Source organism: Olea europaea, unplaced genomic scaffold (genome assembly GCF_002742605.1).
Source record: "Olea europaea var. sylvestris unplaced genomic scaffold, O_europaea_v1 scaffold402, whole genome shotgun sequence".
NCBI classification, from domain to species: Eukaryota; Viridiplantae; Streptophyta; class Magnoliopsida; order Lamiales; family Oleaceae; genus Olea; species Olea europaea.
Window position 1 is genome coordinate 251,964 of NW_019259821.1, and position 25,004 is coordinate 276,967.

General features: G+C 32.5%; 1 protein-coding gene across 1 annotated transcript; it reads right to left on the reverse strand.

Annotated features, from left to right (window-relative positions):
- Positions 1-313: 313 nt before the first annotated feature.
- LOC111387411 (protein MIZU-KUSSEI 1-like) lies at positions 314-1,163 on the reverse strand. The gene has a single exon (XM_023011964.1). It carries the CDS (start codon positions 1,069-1,071, stop codon positions 436-438), a length of 636 nt encoding a protein of 211 aa, XP_022867732.1. The 5' UTR covers positions 1,072-1,163; the 3' UTR covers positions 314-435.
- Positions 1,164-25,004: the final 23,841 nt, after the last annotated feature.

The window sequence follows — 25,004 nt, forward strand, 5'->3', positions numbered from 1 at the left end:
TCCATATGGACTTAGTTGTACTAACAATCATCCAACTTTTACTGTAACTGTAATTAGATCATTGAACTTCAATTAACAATAATTAATTTGGTCGCTTAACTTTAATCTATTCTAATATAAACCAAAGCACTCTGTTTGGGCACCGCACAAACTCAGTGGTTAATTATTGTTAACAATCATCACAAGGAGTAATGGTATAATTATTGTTAAAATTGAAATTAATTTAAGTTCAATAACCAAATTATAGTTAGAGTGAAAGTTCTTTATTCACTTTCCTTTCATAATGGGAAGAAAATTAGATGGGCTCTTTACGTAATTAAGAACTAGTAAAAATTCAGAATATGAAGATTGTGTACAATATTTGAGTACTCTGATCTGAAGTAGACATACATATGACATATACCTGTGTATATGCTAAAATAAGAATTTTTCTTGTTATGATCTGACAAGGAATACACTTAGCTCTTGTCCAGAACTTCCGACCGGATTAATCATATGGAAGGACTCAGAGTCAGGTGACCCAATTACTCTATCGAAGCTAGCTCTAAGGTACAGGAGATCGTCACCGTTAAAATCCTCCCCCGATTTCGGTAAAACCCCAGCCCCAACAGAGATGGAGTGCATGAGCTTCAGCGCGCTGGCGTCATTTTCGCTCATCTCACGCCTGACGGCAAATCCAACTTTCCGGCCGTTGCAGTACATGGACCAAACCGGAACTTTGTAGAGGGAGCCACACCCCCGGCGCCCGCTGCACTCGAGAGCTATTCTGAGGAGTCCATGCTGCATCTCTCGGGCGAGATATGATGTGACAACTGCGAATTCCAAGAGCAAGATTGGACTGCTCTTGGTGTCTTGTTGGATGCAGAAACTAACTCTGCCTTTTCTGTACCCGAAAAAAGTGCCGGTGACCGTACTACAACTGTCGTCGAAGAGAGTTTCCGATTGTTGGAAGGCGCAGCAAGCGGGGACCATGCACTCCATCAAAGTGCGAAAGGAGCGCCGGAATCTAACTTCCCTTCCGCAGTCGACCGAAGTAGGTGTGTCCATAATGTTCAATTGTCGTCTCATCATGGTACTACTTCACTAAAATATCCTAGACAATATATGAATATTTCCTGTGGTTTTAGGATTTAGGACACAACTTGAAAGAGATATAGGAGAAGGCGTAGGGGGTATAGCGGTTTAAATAGATGATGAGATTTTAGCCCGGTTTGATGCCCCATTAGGGCCATATTTGATTCACGTTCTTTCAAAAAATATATATTTTTAAAAAGTAATTTGACATCATTTTAATCACACATTCTTCAATAAAATAATATTACACGTTAATTCAAAATTTTTCTTTATTTTTTAACCATATATTTCTTATCAATATACTATTTAAAAATACATTCTTATTCTTATAAAAATAATATAACTCAAACAAGGGCTAAAAGGAGCTTTTGGGAAAATGAGTTTGAAATAGTGATTTTTTTAAAGAATATGTTATTAAAAAGTAAGAATATATTTATGATTCACGTGTAAAATATTTTTGCCACTGTTTGATGGCCATTAGTTGATCAAAATAATGTTTTGAATAATAATAAAAAAAGAGTTTTGAAAAATTGGATGTGAAACGGGGGCTTATTGTGAGAATGTATGTTTGAAAATAGAATTTACAAAAAAAATTAATAATAATAATAATAAAATTAGAGAATGATAGACAAATAGGGACTTAATCAAATGATTTAAATCAATTTTGTTCGTTGGGTTAGATGTGAGTCGCGTGGGGCTCGAAATTGTGAACAATAATTCAGTGCCCACGAGGGGTTGCTGGATCATGATTTTGATTTCACTTTTGAGAGGCATGCACCTCCAATATCTATCTGCATGGAATCAACTACTTATCAACACAGAAATGAATTAAAACCATGTAATCATATCGAAGAGTATTTTTATTTTTGGCCCACGCTACTGATTGAAAGAACTATGTTTTGCACGCCTCCCCTAATTATCGTATAATTTATGCCTCTCCCACTACTTTTTTTCATTGAATTATTCTGTAAATAATTTTGAAAGTTCTGTTTTCAAATTTTTTATTATTATATGTATAAATTGGCAAGAACATCTTCTGCTTTTGTGTGGAAGAAAACATGTTTCTGTCTCTCTTTTTTTCTTTACAGAGAAACCACAAACTCGTAATACCATTCGATGGGGGGGCAAAATTTGGTAGAGCAAAAGATAGCTTTTCCCGTTCTCTAAGGCTTTTCGTTTCTGGAATGTGTAAACAATTCAGCACCTTCTCATTCTTTTACAAGAAAAGCCAGTTTTTATGCTTGTTGAAGCAATATAGTGGGCAAATCCCCATTACTAGTCCCTTTTTAAAAAAATTATAATAATAAATCCCCATTAGAGCCTTTTTTCTTTTTCTTTTTCTTTTGTGTGTGTCTGCTCATATTTTTTGACGTGAGAACCAAATATTTTCTTTTATAAGTTCATGTCTGGATAAGCTCGAAATTGTGTTGAATTATAGACCATGTATGGTTCAGCTTAAAATTTTAATTAAAATCAAAATCAAAATCAATAATAAATTTTAACGACACATTTCATGAGATCCACAATTTTTCAACCACACATTCTATCAACTTTATTAAAATCTATTAAAATTTTGATTTTTGTCGGACCAAACATGGGCATAGTGAAATATTTATACAAGATGATGTTGCATGAACATGCAAGTAACTCTTAAGGAATATTATTATGACATTACATATTCCCACAATACCAGGGTTGGGAAAATATCAATTTGGGAAAGATTATTGGTGATTGGTGTTACGCACAATAAAATTAGTAGTAAAGAAATACTAGAAATCAATATCTCCCAAATAACTCAAAAGAGTGGTATATTTCTTCATTTCCCTTTGTTCAAGATCGTAAAAGTACCCTAATGCTTAGAAGATAGAAAATTAATAATAAATTAAACAAATTCCTCGACTGTTAAAGTAGCCAAAAAAAATTGAGAAAAATGATATAAAAAATGTTAGGTATTTGTTACACACACCCCTTTTATTTCTTTCTTTGCGTCTCTCATGGCTTCTCTCTCTGTGTTTGCTCTTGTGCTCCATTGGCTGTCATTTTTGGCGCCTTTCGTAGGACCCTCTCTCTGTACTTCTTCAAGTACTACTTGTCGACTTCCGAGCTTCTGGTTTTAGCCCCTGTTCTGTGTGATTTTTCGAATTCCTTTGTTGCTACCCCTTCACGTCATTGTCCATGTGACTTCTTCGTGATCCTTGGGGCTTTACTGAGGTTTTGAGTGTTGTCACCTTGTGTGTTTTGAATCATTGATTTGAGTCATGTACAATCCACTTTTGGTGCCAATCTTTATGAAATCGATAGGGAAGTGTGTATATTCATCCATAGCATTTGATCCCATTGTTATTAATTGATTTTTAACTTACTTTGTGTTTGTTTGATCAATTGAAGGTTTAATGAACCCCACAAACTAGTATTAGAGCCTCTAGTGGCTCAATTTATTGCTGAATTTCAATTCTATCGACTGAAAACTGAAATTGCTGTGATTGAGGAGTGTGTATGATGTGCAATTGAGGTGTAGGTTTGCTAGTTTTCCAATAAGGATTTGAATCCTTAATTAATTTCAAATCTCTCATTGTTACAGACCACAGATATGTCTACTCTGGTAAATTGGCCAAAATTCTTTAAATTACTATAATAGCAAGTCATCGTGTGGGGTGACCTATAGGATTGTAGCCTTGCTTGCTACTGATAGTTAGGACTATTTGTCTGAATTGTGATATTATCATTTTTGTAGCTATATTGATCCTTGTTTAATTGTCGTATTGTTGCTGAGCTATTTGTGTTTAGAATTATTACCTTTGACTTTACCCGTTCGAAAATTCCCTTGAGATTAAGGTTCGAATCTCACAAAAATCCTGAGAATTTAGATCAATATAAACTAAAATTTATAGGACATTCTTTGTGTGGTTGTCCCTGTGAATGTTGCTTACGGGCTACGTATCTTATTTTTTAAGATGTCCGCGCACCATTTTGGCTTGGATATCCGTAATAGTAAAAGTGATTTTTCTATTTGAAAACAAAAGAGAAAGAGACTTTAATACAACAAAAAGTTTCAAAGTCCTTGATAATTCGTTTGCATTAATTATGATTGAGGATCGAAAAAATGAGTTTAATGAACTTGTTTATACCTTTATTATCAGACACTTTTCTGATTCTGTTTTGGAAAAGTTTGGCAAACATAATACTGTCGAAAAAGCTTGATGGGCTTTATTTGACTCAATCCATGCCCAACAAACTTTTCTTACTCGAAAACTTTTTCAGTTTCAAAATTGATCCCTCAAAAGATTTAGACGACAACTTTGACGTTTTCAATAAATTGGCTTAAGAAATTATTAATTGGTTTTTGATTAATATAAGGCAACTAATCTTTTGAATGACATTCTTGATAACTATAAGGAAGTCAAGAATGCAATCAAATATGGGAGGAATTGAAAATGAAGACTAAGGATAGTGAAATGAAAGTTAAAAGAAACCAAAGAAATATATGAGAGATCCACCAAATAAGAGGGTAGAACTTAGTTTATGGGTGGAGAGGGGCAAAATGGTTGTGGCAAGAAAAATGGGAGGGTAGATCTAAGTCATATGGGAAGGCTAAGGAAAAAAAATGTTATGGTTGTGGAAAACTAAGACGTCATTAATGAGTTCCATTAAAAGAAAAATAAGTTGAGAGATCATGTGTGTGGTGAATCCAATGGGGCAAACATTCTTATCCAAAGGGATGAACTTGGTAAGGTTTACATGCTCTTAGCTACTGAACCGACTGAAATTAACTTGCCTTTTAACTCCCATATACATGAGTGGATTCTTAAATCCAGTATTTCTTTTCATGTTACATCAAATAACTTGTGATTTGATCATTTGCATTAGTGTAATCATGGACATGTAATTGCATGGGACGGAGTGACATATAAGATCATAGGTTTTGGTAGTGTGAAAGTTAGGTTTGACTGTGGCTTTGTGGACACACTTAAAGAAGTTAAGTACATTCCACATACGGGTAGGAATCTAATTTCTATGGAAGAGTTAAAGCGTATAGGTTTCACTAGTGCACATGGTGTCAACGACATGTGTTTTTTTGTAAGAATCAGGTATCTGACATGCCACTTTGCAATCATTTTGTGCTTGGTAAACATCTTAGGATGTCATTTGCATGTAACACACAAGATCTAGAGTGTTAAAATACATTCATACTGATTTGCAGGATCTGGGAAGTAAGTAACAAATATTTTTGTCTGTTATTGATGATTTCTCCTATGTATGTGGGTTTATTTGCTGAAAGATAAATCTGAAACTTTCGTGAATTTTAAATATTAGAAAGTTAAGGTGAAAAACCATATAAGTAAGCGTACTGATAATGGTATCGAGTTTTGCAATGCTAAATTTGATAATTTGTATAATGAATTCAGCATCGCTAGATATAGGAATGTACTTTACATTCCCAGCAAAATGGGGTTATTGGAATGATAAATCGTACTTTGCTTGATAAGATGTATGATGTTAAGTTCTGGTGTGCTTGGGTCGTTTTGGGGTGAAGCTATTATGACTGCGTTATCTGATTAATATGACTTCTTTTGTTACTTTTGTAAGTGTTATGCCCTAAGTCCAATCAACATTGGACATAAATTCTTTTAATATATAATTAATGCGATTCAAATCTTCGTAATTTGTTAATTACAAGGAGTTGTGATTGTTAGATACAAAATTACATATGTTGAATCTTAAATCATTCGTGGTCGTAAGTAATAACCCGTTTCGTTATTACGGATAGACCATTACGTGTGACGTTTCTTACTTGTGAAGCAAGTAGCTGATCTCACAAGTTAAAGTGTTGCGACACTTAAATGAATGCATGGACGTTTTGTTATAAGACAAAACATTGGAGACCCACCGAGAGATTTCACATAGATAACTATCTGAGTGTCGGTGGTTAATCTCTAACGTTCGGAAATAGAATTGGTCCTTTGACTTGAGGTCGTCATGGTACCTTAATGAGGATAGTCATACTTTGATGGTGTTGGATGTTGCTCTACCAAGAGCCACTAATACGGCATCGTTCGAGTATGTCAAGAATCGTAGGAAGGTTGTGAATGACTAATAGAGGATTTGTCATTCTTAGATAGTAAGAGATTATGATTTACCTTTCATTCAATTAAATCGATAGCGAAATCCTTGGCCAAGGTGTACTCATAAGTCGAATAGCAATTTTCGACTTATATTGACTTAATAGTGGAGTGAAATATATGATCGGTAATCGAGATTGACACACTTCCATATCTCATAAATTGATCGGATCAAATTGACGAAGAGATTATAGTTTCACGGTAAATAAACGAGTTTGATTTTGTCATACCACATGACATTTTCCGTAACATGTATTGTCCTGACGCATTGCTTGATATCAATCTGGGATGACGAGTGTGAATTGGTGATAAATTAAAAGGGTGTTTTAGTTTATTAATTTTGATTAGATCAAAATAATATTTCACGTCGTTAGGCATAGTGATTAAGAACCTGATGGGTCGCACACAAAAGAGAATTGAAAGATTGCAATTTATCAATTAATTAATTTAACAAGCGTTTGATAAATTAATAAAGAGGAAATTTCACAAAATATCCATTTTTACCTAATCATTTGCAAAAATGTCCACCATTGCAAAAATGTCTAATCTGGAAGAATTTAGACCAAAATACCCTTATTAACAATTTATAATTCCAGACTAAGACAAAAAAAATGGACATTTTTGTAATATTGTTATTGGCCAGTAAAATTTTGACACATAACCTGCCATATTTATTTCAAAAAGTATACATGTCAAATCACAATAAATGCTACGTTTTTCATTGATTCAGAAATGTCGAGAACGATACTTTTAAATGTAGAGAAATGTCATGTTCAAAATGAAATGTCATTCTAGACAAACGAAAAGGTGTTCAAATGTCGAGAAACATTATTTTAATGTAGCTTCTCATGAAAGCCACTTCTCAAAATTTGTGACAAATTGATAAAAAAAAAATCAAATGTAGAGAACGATATTTAAAATGTCGAGAATATCATTTTAAAATGTAGCTTTTCATTAAGGGCATAATAGACAAGTTGATACAAAATTCAAATGAGTTGACACTTTTCAACTCATACACTTAAAATTGGACATTCTTAAAAATGCCCAATTAATTAATTGGATTGCTTATTTATAATCATGAATTAATTAATTCACGGATCGGATTTAATTAAGTGAGTTAATTAAATATTTTATCGGGTCAAACCAGGCCCGTTTGGGCTTACATAAATAAGTTATTAGGGTTTACAAATCTGTAGAGAATTGATTATTCTTACTAGCACAAGAAGAAAATATTAATCCTGCAATCTTGTTCTCTGTGTGAATCACCATTGGAGACTGGACAATTGGACAACTATGGGTGACAGATCAAAGCTGCTGGAACAAGGGAAAAGTAAATAAGTTTGCAAATCTTTAAAAGGTATAACTTTTGTCACAGTTTCTATCTAAACACAAAGATGAATCCTGGTGGAAATCGAAAATTGTTTTAATTTTCGCTGTGCATGTTAAATAGATTCCCAACATTAGTATCAGAACCTACTTTGTGTTTGTTAGAGATTGTATCGAATTTTGGGAATAATCAAAAGTTGTTTTGTTCCTTTTATCGTTTATAGCAATTAAGAAAATTAATTCTATTTTCAAAATCTGTTTTGAATATAATATTTCTATGGATTGGAATTGTAAATAAATAAATAATAAAAAATTAAAGGGAGTAGTCGTCACAATGGTGGCGCGCTACCGCACGAGAAGGCGTTGCAGCAGCGCGCTGCCATGCCCCACTACAGCGCACTGTTGCACGGTATGACGCAGTAAGCGCCGCCGCACCGTTGTGTTGCAACGGCATACACTGCCGCTGAAATTGCAGGGCAACGTCGCTGCTACGCTGCAAATTGTTGGACAGCATGATGCCACCGCTTGATGGCGTTGGTTCCCGCCACAAAAGCTGGTGAAGCTGGCATCGCAACAAAAGAGGAAGGAAATGGGTGAAATTTTAGGGTTTCTGTAAATCGGGTGAGAGAATGTTGGAGACAGGGGCTTGTGCTGAAATTTTGAAACTTGTAGGCCCTTGTCTGCAATTTTAATTGGGGGTCATGGTGTAATTTTATTCAAACGGGGTTATTTGCAATTTGCGAAATTGTGAGGCCTTGCTTATAATTTTAACTTGGGTCAAATTTCAATTTTCAAAAGGTTCGACCTATAGTTTTAATTTTGTCCAAAATTAAAATTTTCTCTAAATTTGACGACTTTCATATTTTCGTTAAAATATGATTTTAACTTAAATATTAAACCTTGATCCTAAATTGAGTTTTATTTTATTTAGGAGAGTTATCCTAGATTAAATTATTAATTCAATTTTAATTAGAGTTGAACTCTAATTTAATGCTTAATTAAAATTTTATTTTACTTCATTACTCACCCGATTATATTCTTGAAGTTAGAATTGGATTCTAATTTGAAATTTAATTAAATTTTTATTTTAATTAAATTGTCTTGCCCTAAAATTTTTCTTAAAATTAGAGTTGGACTCTGATATGTTGTTTAATTGAAATTTGAATTTAATTAAATAAGTTCGCCCTAAATTTCTTCCTGAGATTAGAGTTAGACTCTAATTTGACATTTAATTAAAATTTGATTTTAATTAAATATATTCGCCCTAAAATCTTGGAATCAGAGTTGGACTCTAATTTTGTTATTTAATTAAAATTTGATTTTAATTAAATTCAACCGCCTTAAATTTTGAAATTAGAGTTGGACTCTAATTTAATGTTTAATTAAAATTTGATTTTAAATTATGGAATTAGAGTTGGACTCTAATTCGATATTTAATTAAAATTTGATTTTAATTAAATATGTCCGCTAATTAAATTAATTGATTAATATGATTAATTAATTATTTAATTGTCCGATCCATTAGTCTAAAAGAGTTTAGACGATCTTAATTGCTAGAAACTTGAAACATGTTTGCATATAATATTAGATATTATATAAGAATACATTTATGTGATAAATGCATTATTAGTGGATGATTATGAACTCGACCATATGGATGTGTTGAATGGTTGTTTTTTATTTTTGTTGTTTTGTGGGCTTGCGAGCTCTTAATTGTTTTGGACCTGCAAGTCCGTTATTATTATTATTATTATTATTGTTATGGGCCTACAAGTCCAATTACATTTAGGCCTGTGTGCTAACTAGTATAGGATACAAATTGCAACTGGACTAGTTGAAGAAACAAGAAGAGGAGGAGACCATGGAGATGGTGCATTATATATATATATATATATATATATATGATTGTTACGATGAGACTTTTGAATGCAAAACCCATCAATAAAATATTAAGTTATATTTATAATCGCATTCCATCATTATAGTGAAAAATCAAAATCCCAAATCGTCTCAACTTGTTGAGTTCACTCAAGGCTGGTCTATTAGGGATATGTTTGACACTACAAAATATTTGATATTTCTGAATGACGAATTTAACTTAACTAAAATTTATCTTTTGTTGAGTACATTCAAGGAGATAAATTTTAGAGGCATATTAAGCTAACATTTAAGATGTGTAAAGACAAAGAGTTGTCGGTTTAATGATCTGAGAGTTGTATGGAGATACAATTGATAATAATATCTACCCAAATATTTTATTAAAGTTTGTTGAGTACACTCAAGGTCTTAATATAACAGATGGGATCCCAACCCACTGGGAGTCAAGTACGGACTCCATAAATTTATGTGAGAGGGTCATGAATTTAAGTTAAACAGTGGGAGCATAATTAATTTAACAAAAATTCATGTTAAATTAATTGATGCATTTTATATATTTTTCTTTTTCTTTTTGTCATTTATACTTATTGAATCGTGAGTAACCATGTGTATTTGGGTGGCATACTGGATGCCAACAACCAAATCAAATGTAACCTTCTTGATTGGTATCGTAATTTGAGAATTGTTCTCATGCATGAGAAAATTGGTTACATCCTTAAGTAGTCATTTCCAGAGACACCTGCTGATGACTCGATTAAGGAAGATGAGGCTACTGTAATAAACACAGTGATGACGTTAGTACTGCACACATGTGATGCTTGCAACTATGTCACCTGAGTTACAAAAGCAACTTGAGAATATAGATGTTAACCATGATTTTTCATTTCAAAGATTTGTATGATAATAATCATGTGTGGAAGAATATGAGACTTCCAAGCAACTATATCATTACGAAATGATAGAGGAATCTTCAATTAGTGCTCAGGTACTGAAGATGATCGACATTGACAAGTGTCTCAATTGAGTTAAATCATGAAGTACGAACTAAGTATTGACTTAGCTCTACAATCCCTGTCAAAGAGTTATTCCCACTAGTTATGAATTATGATATGAATAAACTCGAATGCACACTCATTAAGTTGCTTAACCTGCGTAAAATTGTTATGCCCAATATCAAAGTTACAAGTGGGCAAGCCATTGATTCCTCTAAGGATATTAAGAAAAAGTCTAAAGGGGCTTTGTGAAAGCGTCCAATATGGCTAAGACCGTCAGAGCGAAATACAATACCAAATCTAATGACTTTTGGTTTCAATATAGAATGAAAGGTCATTGGAAGGAATATTGCGTGGCTTACGTCTACTTTACGAGTTTCTTAAGTATTTGATACCAGATGTAAATCTCATATTTATACAAATATGGAGAAACTAAATAGAAGTAGACCACTGCAAGTGGGAGAAGTTAATCTACACGTTGAAGATGAGCAACGGTTGCTGCATTGCCTGTAAGAGCATACTTCTTGTCATTGCCTTTTGGCTTAGTATTGGAATTAGAGAAATGTTACTTTGTACCCACTATAACTAGAACATTAAATGAGTTTTATGTTCAGACATGAACTATTTTAATGTGGTAAGCCACAAAATAACATTTATATTCTAAACGCTAAACATTCTATAATGAGTATAAAAGTTAAAAGGCATAAAAGTAATAATTTGAATAATACCCAAATCTGACATTGCAGATTTGGTCATATAGATGAAATGGAATTTCAAAATTACATAGAGATGTATATGTAGAGTCAATTGATTTTGAATTGTTTGGCACAATGACCAAATCTCTTTTTACTTGAAAAGGAATAAGTCTACATAAATATTGGCATAATACATAGTGATGTATATGGACCTATGTCAATTAATGTCAGATAAGTTTTCTCTTATGTCATCAATTATCGTGATGAAATTCAAGCATGAAATTCTTGAAAAGTTCAAAGGATTCAAGCTAGGGGTAGAGAAACAAATAGGTAAAGATACCCTTACATTAAGATCCGATCGAAGTGAGAGTATCTTAAAGATAAAATTTATATTTTTTGAGAGAGAATGAGATTCTCTTGCAGTTGACTCCTACATATACATTGCAGCATAGTGGTGTATCTAAAAGGAGGAATCATTAACTATTAAATATAGTGCGATTAATAATGAGCCATGTAAATCTCCCAAAATTATTTTGGAGTCCTGCACTGATTGCAGTGTGCTACACACTAAATCATGTTTCATCTAAGTTGGTTAACAGAACTCCGTACAAGTTATAGAAATGCAATAGTCCCAACTTATCTCATATGAAAGTTTGGGATTGTGACGCTTATTTGAAGCACATTGAATCGGATAAATTTGAGACTAAATCTGATAAATACATATTTGTGGAATATTCAAAGCAGATATTTAGATATCAGTTCTATTAACCCATTGAGAAGAAAGTCTTCGTCTCACAACATATCACCCTCTTAGAAAAAATGTTTATTTTACGAGAGGACAGTGATAGCAAAATAGAACTTGTAAGAGTTCAAGAGTCCACGAATATAGTTAACCAAGTAGATAAATTTGAGTTTGATCCCATATCTGATATGGGACATACTCTTGATCAGGAAGTAGAGACTCCTGAGGATATGTAAGCTCTATGTGAATCTAGTAGGATAATTCGATCTTTATGGAGGTGCGAATCCATGGTTATTAATTAGGCATTACTGATTTAAGTTGATGAACCTACTAATTGTACAAAAACAAAGTCAAATGTTGACTTAAAAGAGATAGTAAGAGGTCATGAAACTCGAGATGAACTCAACGTATGTAAATAAGGTTTGGACCTTGGTCGACCCTCCTGATGGGATAAAACCTATAGGTTGTAAATGGTTTACAATAAAAGGTTGGCATGGATGGAAATATCCATACATACAAAGCAAGGTTAGTAGCAAAAAGTTAAGTGTTGACATTGGTGAAACTTTATCCTGTAGCTTTGCTGAAGTCCATTCGAGTTTTAGTTGCAATAGATGTATGCTGTGACTATGAGTTAAAGCAAGTCTTTTGGAGTTGAAATCTTTAATTTGATGCAAAATCAAAAGGTTTGATTTTATCAAATATGAAGATGAATTGTATGTTTACAAGAAGATAGTGGGAGCATTGTCGCATTCTTAATATTATATGTAGGACATATTATTAATAGGAAACGACATTCCTACATCTCAATTGTTGAAATTATGGTTGTTAAAGGATTTATTCACGAACGATATGAGGAAGCAACTTGATCTATAGAGATAGATCTAGAAGAGTGCTTAACTCATTCTAATCTATATAGATAAAATCTTGAGAAGATTTTATATGGAGAAATTGGTTTACTTTTAAACGGTGTGTTGGAAAGGTTTCAAACATGAAACAATCGTTGATTTAATAACAGCGAAAACATAATACATGATTACTTCAGAAGTAGCAAAGAGTTGCAATGTGGATCAAGATGTTCATTAATGAACTTGGAGTGGTTCCTAATATTGTTGACACATACCATTGTATTTTGATAACAATAGAACCATTGCGAAAGCGAAAGAACTAAAGTCTTATCAATGATCCAAACATATATTAAGACGATATAAAGTCATCAGAAAGATAATACATAGAAATGACTAAAGAGAAGAACGAATTCCCACATTTGACAATATTACAGATCCACTGACAAAGAGTTGTCGTAGCATAAACATGATCGTCATGTAGACTCTTATGATACTTGATACATAAGTGATTGAATCTAGTGCAAGTGAGAATTTGTAAGTGTTGTGCCCTAGGTCCAATCAACCTTGGACATAAATTCTTTAAATATATAATTAATGTGATTTAATGGAAGATCTTTTATTTAATTAATAGACAATTAAATTAAATAATAGAGTCCGTAGATTCAAATTTTCGTAATTTGTTAATCACGAGGAGTTGTGATTGTGGGATACAAATTACATATGTTAAATCTTAAATCGTCCGTGGTCGTAAGTAATAACAAGATACAGGTATCGTTATTATGGATAGACCATCACCTGTGACATTTCTTATTTGTGAAGCAAGTAGCTAATCTCACGAGTTAAAGTGTTGTGACACTTAAATGAACACGTGAATGTTTTGTTATAGAACAAAACGTTGGAGACCTACCGAGAGATTCCATATGGATAACTATTTGAGGGTCAGTAGTTAATCTCTAACGTTCAGTAGTGAAATTGGTCCTTTGACTTGAGGTCGTTATGGTACCTTATATGAGGACGGTCATATTTTGATGGTGTTGGATGTTGCTCTGCCAAGGGCCGTTAATACGGCATCATTCGGGTAGGTCAAGAATCGTATGAAGGTTGTGAATGACCAATAGAGGATTCATCACTCTTAGATAGTAAGAGATTATGATCTGTGTTTCATTCAATTAAATCGAAAACGAAATCCTTGGCCAAGGTGTACTCATAAGTCGAATAGGAGTTTTCAACTTATATTGACTTAATAGTGGAGGGAAAGATATGATTGGTAATCGAGATTGACAAACTTCCATATCTTGTAAATTGATTGGATCATATTGATGAAGGGATTATAATTTCATGGTAAACGAACGAGTTTGATTTTGTCATAGCACATGACATTTCCCGTCACATGTATTGCCCCGACACATTGCTAGATATCAATTTAGGACGGCGAGTGTGAATTGGTGATAAATTAAAAGGGTGTTTTAATTTATCAATTTTGATTATATCAAAATAATATTTCTCGTCGTTAGGCATCGTGATCGGGAACCTGATGGGTCGCACACAAAAGAGAATTGAAAGATTACAATTTATCAATTAATTAATTTAACAAGCGTTGAATAAATTAATTAATTGGGTTGTTTATTTATAGGCCTAAATTAATTAATTGGATTAATTAATTCACGAACATGATTTAATTAAATGAGTTAATTAAATATTAGACCGGGTCAGGCCAGGCTCATTTGGGCTCGTATAAATAAGTTATTAGGGTTTACAAATCTATATAGAATTAATTATTCTTGCTAGTACAAGAAGAAAACTCTAATCCTGCAATCTTGTTCTCTGTGTTGATCACCATTGGAGACTGGACAATTGGACAGTTATGGGTGATAGATCAAAACTGCTAGAACAAAGGAAAAGCAAAGGAGTTTGCAAATCTTTAAAAGGTGTGACTTTTATCATAGTTTTTATCTAAACATAAAAATGAATCCTTGTGGGAATCGAAAATTAAAACATTTTCGCTGTGTATGTTAAGTAGATTCCCAACAGCTTTAAATGGTGATACTCCGTAGATTTGGTACAGTAAATGTGTTGATTATTCTTTTCTTAAGATCGTTGGTTGTGCTAATTTCTTTCATCAAAGTGACAGAAAATTAGAAAGTAGAGCTAAGAAATGTGTCTTTGTAGGCTACCCTGAGTGAATTGAGTGATATAGGTTATAATATAAAAGTCGAAGGGCGTGAGAATAATCATAAGTTGAGTTATCACATTTAATGAGTTTGAAAAGCTTTACAAAGAGAGAGAAACAACAAGAAACTGTTAGGGAAGAGTCCTTAGTTTAGACGGAGTGAGTGAGTGTCCACATCCCCATTAAGCTCAAGTGAAATAGAGAGTAATACACAAAGTCAACAAAATATAGAGTTAGAAGGTGATTAGGAAGTTATCAAAGACAACCCTATCGACTAAACCCCTATAGCTGATTATCAATTAGATAAAGATATAGAGAAGAGACCACATATGGAACCCTAGAAGTTGTCTGACATTACCATAACATATACTAGTTCTCAAGAACTAGTTGATAAAGAGCCAAATACCTATGAAGAGGCTATGACGAGTGAAATAAGTGAAGAGTGGCTAGGTTTCATGAGAGAAAAGATAAGTTCTCTTGCCAAGAATCAAACTTGGGACTTAATTCCTAGACCTTTGGATAAATTCATAATAAGATGAAAATGAGTTTATAAAATTAAGGAGAGAACCACTAAAAATGAGCTCGTGAGATAAAAGGCTGTGTTAGTAGCCAAAGGGTACACGCAGAAGAAAGTGATAGATTATAATGAGATCATTTCACCAGTTGTTAAGTATACCACTATTAGGGTGATGCTTGCTTTTATTGCTTACTATGACTAGAAATTTGAATAACTTGATGTCAAACTACTTTTTTACTTTGGTGACCTTGATGAAAAAAAATTATGAATCAAGTCAAAGGTTTTGAGAATAAGTCTAAACCCGAATATGTGTATTTTTTTAAAGAAATCTCTTTGTGAACTAAAATAGCCTCCACATCAATGGTATAAAAAAGATTAACTCTTATGTATTGTCTATTAGTTTCGGGATGAGTGAGTTTGACCATTGCTTGTATTACTTGCACCACATCACTAGTAAAGAATGTGTGTATTTGTTACTTTATGTGGACGACATGTTGTTAATTGAACCTAATGTTGTTAATTGAACCTAACATGAAGACGTTAAACAAGATTAAAATGGAGTTAGGAAACAATTTGACAAGAAAGACCTAGAACATGCTAGGAGGATCCTTGTTATCGAGATTAATCGGGATAGGTCTAATTCTTCATTGCATGTACATTAAACTCCTTATGTGCAAAGTTCAAAGAAATTAGACAAGTTTGACTGCAAACTTGCTTCTGTGTCTCTTGGAAACCATTTTATTTTGTTAAAAGAACAATCACTTGCTAATGATGAAGAAAGAGAATTTATGAATAATATTCCTTATTCAAATCTCATTGGCTCTGTTATGTACCTTATGGTCTGTACTAGACCTGATTTGACTTTCACTGTGAGTGTGTTAAGTACGTACATATCTAATCCTGATCGCATACATTGGAAAGCATTAAAATGGTTGCTTAGGTACTTGAATGGTATTTTTAATGCGAGGTTAGTTTATAAATCTATTGTTGAGGGTGTGAAACTTAAAGGTTTCACATAAGCTGACTATAGTGGTGATAGAGTTCATAGGGAATCTACTTTCTCTTATATGTTTAATTTGTATAACTCATATTTGAGTCGGAAGTCTTAATTTCAACAAATAGTTTTTTTTATCTATCATTGAATTTGAGTATATTACTACCACAGAAGCTATTAAAGAAGCCTTATGGTTTAGAGGTTTACTTAATGAACTGGATATCTTAAGTGATAATGTGATAATATACTCTAATAGTCAATCTGCTATTCATCTGTGTAAGAATCTTGTGTTTCATGAACACACTAAACATATAGATGTTAGGTAGCATTTTATTAGAAATATAGTATATTAAAACTTGAGAAATTGTATTCAGATTATAACCTTGCAGATATGGGCACTAAGGTGCTCCCTTTGGTAAAGTTTAGAAGTTGTCTTACACTTCTATACATTGGTAAAGGTATGTGATGTTTCAATTTTATTTGAAATCACATTGTACGACATATAAATTAGTTTTTTTTCTCTTTTACAAGTATATTTGGAATCAAGGTGGAGGTTTGTTATGTCTTTTGATTCCAAATAAATCCCGAGTGATGATGATCGTTGAATTAGATTAAAATCATATGGTTCATATGGAACCTATTATTGAAACGTGTGTGTGTGTGTGTGTGTGTGTCTATATATATATGGTTGCTATTGTGTTCCACTGGCTGCAGTTTTTGGTCCCTTTCGCGAGACCTTTCTTTGCACCTCTACTGGATATACTTCACATGGAAAAGTAAAAAAATTAACTTAAGCATGCAACATATTCACCATTCATTGATCAATTCATAATTCAATATATACATTATTGCTAGTTAGGCTAACCAACTCACATAAGCACACAAAAAGAAAATATTTTTGTAATTTTTCAATTTTTTTTGTATTTTCTAATATTTTAAACAATAAAACACACACAAAACAAATGAAAACACATATTTTTCACCTCCAAACTTAGATTAAACATTGTTCTCAATGTCTTAAATCCTATGTCTGCATATAAGGGTTGCGGAAGAAAAGGAAGGAAAGACTTCCCTGATATGGCGTAAAATTCAATGGCTAACTTTTCAATGTCTCCCGTTACTTCCTTGGTAATGGTTGGTTCAAGTGTTTCACGACATCATGTTCATGTACAATGTTGATAAATAAAGCATTAAGGCACAAAAGATCTGGAACAAGTGTAACTTGGCTCAAGCATCAATAAACCAACAAGTAACCTAAGGAAAAATGGGATATGGATGATAATTCCCTAATTAAAACTGCAAAAATAAACTAAATTATCCTCTAACTAGAAAGCAAAATAAATAAAAGGGATAGAAAGATTGGGTTGCCTCCCAATAAGCACTTATTTATAGTCTTTAGCTTGACTTTGGCAATTAGTATCATGGAATTCTAAATAGTGCTTTTGATGCCTTACTCATTCTGCTTTTTTCGACTTTGCTCCACTCTTCGTTGATTCTATAAATTTTGGCATTGCCTCCTCCAACGTGATCTGACTTGCTTATTTTATCCGATTCGAAATCAACTAGGCATACTTCTTCCTTATCTTCGGGCTTGATTACCAATTCAATGGTTGGACAATCAATGAAATCGAAAGAATGTGTGTTAATTTCTTCTTCATTAATTGCGTCTTCTTCACTTATTTCCTTTGTAATTGATCTTTCATTGTCTTTGTGCTCGTCTTCCATAATTGATATCTCCTCAGGTTGAATGGTCGGTTCATGATTTAATGGAAACTCTTTCTGCTCAAACTTTTCGAGTGGATCATAGCCCCACCTTTTAAATTCAATTCAGTATATGCCATCTCCGTCGTACATTTTGCTTTCATCTAACCTAGCAAGATCGGTATAGTATTTTGTTAGTACCTCCTCGTTCAACATGGAAGTACCAACTCCCACAAATGTGTTTGAAGGGACATGCTCGCTCACAGGCATGTAGTCTTCATTAGGATTGTCAAATACTAATCCTCGACATTGTAAATATTGTTGAAAATTTAGGAGTTTGAGCTTTCCTGGGTCAATGCATGTATATGGGCAATAGCCAGTATAATGCACCCCATAGCAAAACTTACAATATATATCTTCGTCCTCATCGTCCATGTCAAGATTAATTATTGCAAAAATAACTCTACTATGTTAGCGTCAGAATCTTGCATACAATGCTGAATAGCACCTAGAGAGAATATCAAATAAGAGAGATCAGAGTGGGTAGCCAAAATCAACAAAAAAATAAAGTGAAAAAAATTGAATCTAACATAAACTACTAAAATAAAATTAAATCTGTTATTCTCCAACAACGGTGCCAAAAACTTGTTCGTAGAAATCCACAAGCGTACATGATCGTTGTACAAGTGATAAGATTGGTGAGTTAAGAGTATCGTTCCCACGAGGAATAATGTCTAATATCTAGTTCAATAGTTTTTATTAAATTTGAAGTAATATAAAATAAAAACAGTTATTTTTTATGTGTTCTATTCTAATCCTAAATTAAGAAAGCAAATAAAATATTTATCTAATATATGAATGTTTGTATTGGAATCATGAATCTCTCTATTGCCATTTAATTCAACTCTTAATTCATAATTTAGTAAATTCATGCATTCAAGACAATCAATGATATACTTTTATTCAATATTCTTTCTCAAGATATATTAAACTTGTGTTTAACAGGACCCGATCATATTCCTAGTTCGAATTCATATAAAGAATCTGCATTGATTAACAGGATTTTTCAGTCATGATTGCACGTGTCATAAATATTATTCCTGACACATATTGTCCATGTATTGATTTTACCACGTTCTAAACTTATTATGAGTATTCCTACACTATTACAAGCAACTTACTATCTAATTGGTGATCAAGCAATTAAATAGTTTAATGGGAATGCAATACCAATCAAAAAAATTCATGAAATACTAAATTAATTATCTTGAATTAAACAAAAAAATAATAGGGTTCATCATTCATTCAATACAATGAAAAACTAGCCTAACATATTAATATATAAATTACAAGAAAAATATCACCCAGATCATGAAAAAATACAAAAGATGTTGATCCTCAAGTCCAAAGTTGAATTCTTCAAAATCTTGATGTAATTGACCTTCAATTCCTTTCTATGGCTTGATCCTCTCTCCCAAAATATAGTAATTGCCCCCTTATTCTTGATGAATTTGATGGAATTATTGTGTATGAAGAGGCAAGAGAGAGACATTTTCATTGATGCCCATATCTTATATTTATATGATGAAATTAGGTTAAAATTCACGTCCAAATTGCCTTCTGAAGGAGTTTTAATCAAATGAGGAAAGTTGTCTTCACGCGCACATGATTTTGTCTCTACACTTCTTTCAGTATTTTGATCATAACTTTCTCTTTCAGTATCCAATTGAGGTGATTCAAAGTGCATTGGAAAGCTAATTCAAAGAGTTACAATTCTTCTAGAGATATAATGTTTCCAATTCTAAAGTTTTCTATTCGAACAATGGGTCTCAAATTGATCAAAAATCTGGAAGATATCTTATGTGATTGAAAGACGATTTATGGTAATATTTTGATCATATGCCTTTCCTTTTTTATTCCAATTTGCATTCAATTGACTCCTATCAATTTTCAAAGTATCTTTTGTGGTCCAAATTAACCATTGGATACTTACACTTTGGCCCCCACACTTTGAATTTGCTTCATTTTAGCCATTTTCCGTTTTTTCTTCCAATTCTTCTTTGAAACATGAACTTTTCCTAATAAAAGCAATAAATAACAAAATAAGTACTAATCCATTCAAAAAATAACAAAATATCTTCATTTAAAATCCTAAATAAGTGTAGAAATTACACTTATCACTCTACAATTAGGGCAATTATAAACAACTTTGTTCTAATAGTCTTAGACCATACAAGGGATGAATTTGGGTATTTACATAAAGATATTGGGAAGGGATGTGAATTTCCTAATGTTGGTTTTCGACCTATATTAGTTTAGTCTTAGGAGGATAATGAAGATGAATAGAAAATCTCGACGTAGTTTATGACTACTCGCATGGTGAAAGTATGAGATTTAGCATTACTTTTTCATCGTGCTTTAGCTACTAGTGTCTTGAAATGGTTAACATTTTCATATTGTAACTTCATGACCATTGTTATGCCACAAGTCCCTCGTTAAGTTTATTTTATATTTTATTTTAGAAAAAATAACACTTGAAGTCCCAAATCTTTTAAATTATTGGGAACTATACCCAAAATTTTCATTTTCGCAGCTAGGGTCTCATACCTATCATAAAATTGTAGCTGGGTCCCAACCTTTTGAATTATTTCAAACTATACCAAATTTTTCATTTTTGCAATTGGAGTCCCATACCTTTCATCGAGTGCAATAGAGTACAAGTGGACGGAATCCTTTCGTTTGACCAAAAGTAAACGATCTAACCAAATTATCCCATATAAAAATAAAACAAAACCCGTTTGGTTGGATTGTTGACTTTTGGTCTGACAATCAAATCGATGAATTCTTTCCATATGTCTTCCAATTGCAATAAAGATGAAAGGTTTAGGACCCAACTACAAAAATAGAAGTTTGGTTATAATCTACAACAATTTGAAAGATTTGGAACCCTAACTATGATTCTCCCTTTATTTTATGAGCTACGTTGTATAGAATAATTTGTGCTCAACAGTACATACTTTGCCAAATGAGTATGTAGTATTAATTCTTTGTACCAGCAATTCCAACCATTCCCTATCTTTTCATGAAGTTTTATTTTAATTATCGAACTTTATTAATGATTTTATTATATTTATAAACATTCAAATAACTTTTTATTTATACATTTTGAAAGATCCACAAATACTATTCAATCACATTTATTATTTATTTATGTCTATTTATCATTTTCACCATTTATAAATACTATCCAATCATATTATTTGTTTTAAAAGTGAAATTTAAATTCTATTTGAATTCGGTCAACCTGTTACAAGCTATTGACAAACTTAACATATTTTACCGTATTTTTTTATGTGGACAATGAAAATTGCACATGTGGCATTTAGAGATGTAAAAACATGAGTTGGCATGCCACATTGGCATAGCGCCTAATTTTTTTCTAAAGTCGCGTTATTCTTCTACTTCTACTTCCACCCCCAAACCCTTCATCGACCACCTCTGTGCCATCTCCTTAGTTGGAAGGCAAGAGTAGCATCTACTTCTAAAGGAAGAAACCCTTGATATTGTCAATTCCATTTCGATGAGAATTCTAATGGCAATTGTAGGATTTTTCCAATGGACTCTCAAGTGGGGCAGTGTAGACCATGAGTGCCACCTGGCGCACCACTAGCAACAAAGAACTTGCATTTCTAATTGGCGCTAAAGTCAAATTTTAATTTCAGGGAATAGTAAAATGTTTAAGGTTACAATCGAACCAGAGTACGTAACACATGGAGAAGCATTAGTTTAATTAAAACATTAATTTGGACAAATTGTTGTCTAACAACCTTCCAGATGATGATGTTACTCGTTGAAAATTTTTAGTTGGCATCTAACAAATAATTGAATTAAATATCGATAGCTCAATGAAACAACTCAACCCAAAAATTACTTAAGGAACATTAAACGTGACCCAATTTAATTGAAGACATTCATGGCCCATTCACTTCCTGGAGGCTAATATAGGTTTACCTTACTTGGCCCGTTAGGTATTTTGGTCTTGGCCCATTTATTTTCCTAACCTATCTTTTGTTTCACTATGTACGTGTCATTGCTGTGACTTTCTTCTTGGTGAAAAAAAACTCTCTTATCTCTTGCTTGTATTCCAACCGTCTTCTCCATGTTTTATCTGCCTTAGTGGCTCCTCTTCTTGTGTCCTTCATGGGGATAATCAAAGCAATCTAAGTGAATCTATAGTATTGAATTGTGGGTCGTGATTTGAGTTGTTGATTTACTTTGATCAAGAGACTGAGTCTAAAAAATATCTTAGTGTGGCCATCTTCCGTGACATCAGAGGTGACTGGACGAATGGAGGCTAGCTCCGAACTCTACAAATTGAGGCGAACATCCTTGTGTGGCGCGTGAAGGTGGCCGTAGACGGTGGCAATGCATGTACTTTTCGACGATGACTTTTCTAGAGGAGTTTTCTTCAAACTGATTATCTACTTTATCATTCTGAAAGTTTTAGTAGTGTTAATTTTCTGTTTAGTTTATACGGCAAGTTAGAAAAATTTTGCTCCTGGACACTCGGCTTGCAATTATCGGTTGACTTGTTGCTACATTTGCTAAAATTTCAGAACGAATAGCAATGGTCCTAAAGGAGCAAATTTACATCACTCCAAAATTATAGACCCTCAATGTGGTCTGCTATGATAAATTGGCTTATCACGTTTAAATTCCAACATTAACGAGTTATGTGAGGTGATATTAGAATTGGGGTTAGCATGTTAGGTAACCATCGCTTGTGCTAAAATTAGGAATTACTTGCTCTAAACTATTACATGTTTGAATTATTTAACTTATTTATATAATTAGCTTATAGTCTTTGTGACATAATTGTCATTTGTGTCACAGTGTTATATTTGCATTGTATGTGAAACTGTTTAGTTGACATACTGTTTGTTGCATCTTTAATTTTATTAGATACCTAAACCTTACCCGTTTGAACATTTCCTTGATATGAGATTGCGAATTTCACGAAACCCTGGAAATCCAAAACGATATATATTGCATGAGACCTTAGGACTGTTTTGTGTTGCTTAATTGTGATTCTGTGCATTTTTTGGTTGATTCATAAAAATGAATACTAACAATTTTGATTTGGAATTTTTTAACGAAAAAACGATTTTACAATTTGGAAACAAAATAAAAATGTGAGATGTTTTGGTTCAACAAAAGGTTTCAAAGGCCATAAAAAACAATTTTTTTGCTGATTTATCAAAAGAACATAAGGAAAAATTGATGAGCTTCCTTAAACTTTAATCATTTTAGATTTGTCTGACGTTGTTTTGAGAAAAGTGAGTAAACTTAAAACTACTCAAGAACTTTAGAAAAAACTGGAGGACTTGTATTTATTCAAATATACTCCAAACAAGCTTTAATTATTTGAACATTTTTTTAATTTTAAAATGAACCATTCAAAGGATCTTGACATTTAGATGTGTTTAACAAACTTGTTCAAAATATTGTTAACTATGAAGAGACAATGTCTCAAGCCTACAAAACTATATTTTGTTGAATTTTATGCCTGGCACTTACAAGAAAGTTAAAAATTGGATTAGGTACATATGGGATATCTTGACACCTGAAATTGTCATTGATTCTCTTAAAAGTAAAGATATGAAAGTTAAAGTTAAAAACGTGATAATAAAGGTGGTAAAATTCACATTATGAGAGATAGAACTCAATTTAGGCAAAATAGTTATGATGGATGCCAAAGTTACGATGAGTCAAGCACTAATTAAAGTAAAAAAGAAGGACAAAAGTTAGTCTATACCAAAATCTAGGACCGAGTTTAAGAAATGCTATGGATGTTGGAACGCTGGGCATCTTGTAAAAGATTATCGCAAAGAAGAAGGTAAGCAAAAGGTTAGAAAAAAAAAAGAGAGAGTAAATGTTTTGTCTTCTGCTTCCAATTTTGATGAGAGTGGAGCTTATACGATTATGAGTCTAGTTGCTATTACTGCTGAATTGAATCTAATTGCTAATTTTCGTTTGTATGAGTGGATACTTGATTGGTTCTTTTTTTTAAGCATCTAAAAAGAATTAGTCTAAAAACTTGCATGAAACTAATGACAAGCATGTTGTGTTTTATGACAATTTTGCTTATATTGTCATTGGGTATTGGTGATATTACTTTGAAATTTGACACAGGTTTTGTGTATACATAAAAGATGTTAGATACATTCCTAAACTATTTAGGAATTTAATTTCAGTAAGAAGATTTGATAAAGTTGACTTCATTGGTAAAATTGAAAATGGAGTTTTAAAATGATTAACAATGCATTTGTCTCCATCAAGGAAACCAAAAAAAAAAATGATTATTATATCACTACTGGAAAAGTGATAAAAAGTTTAGATTCATACATCATTTCCAAGGCTGATCACACACATAAATGGTACAATAGACTTAAACATGTGAGTATTAAGGAGCTTATATTTCTTAATGAAAAGGTGTATCTGGTAATTATTGTGTGTTTGAATTATCATTCTGGGTTCACTGTATGCTTGGTAAGTATCATAAGACTTCTTTCTTCACAGGTATTTACAAAATTAAAGGCATGCTTAAATATATGCACCAAGCTTGTGGGGTCCTGATAGTAATCTTACCTCGGATGAAAATAGGTATTTCTTGTCTATTATTGATTATAACATGAAAATGTGTGGGTTTATCTTTTAGAAGATAAATCTGACACTTTCCATAATTTTAATAATTGTAAAAGACAAGTTGAAAGTGAAAATTGCAAAAGGATTAAGTTCTTGAGAACTGATAATGACTTAGAATTTTGTAATGTTAAATTTAACAATAAGTGCAAAGATAATAAAATAATAAGGTATAAGATTATTCCTTACATTCCCGAACAACACAGGGTAGTGAAAAAGATTAATAAAACTATAATTGATAAGGTGTG

Coding starts and splice junctions, on each gene's coding strand:
- LOC111387411 (XM_023011964.1), bottom strand. CDS start 1,071: ATGATGAGACGACAATTGAACATTATGGACACACCTACTTCGGTCGAC.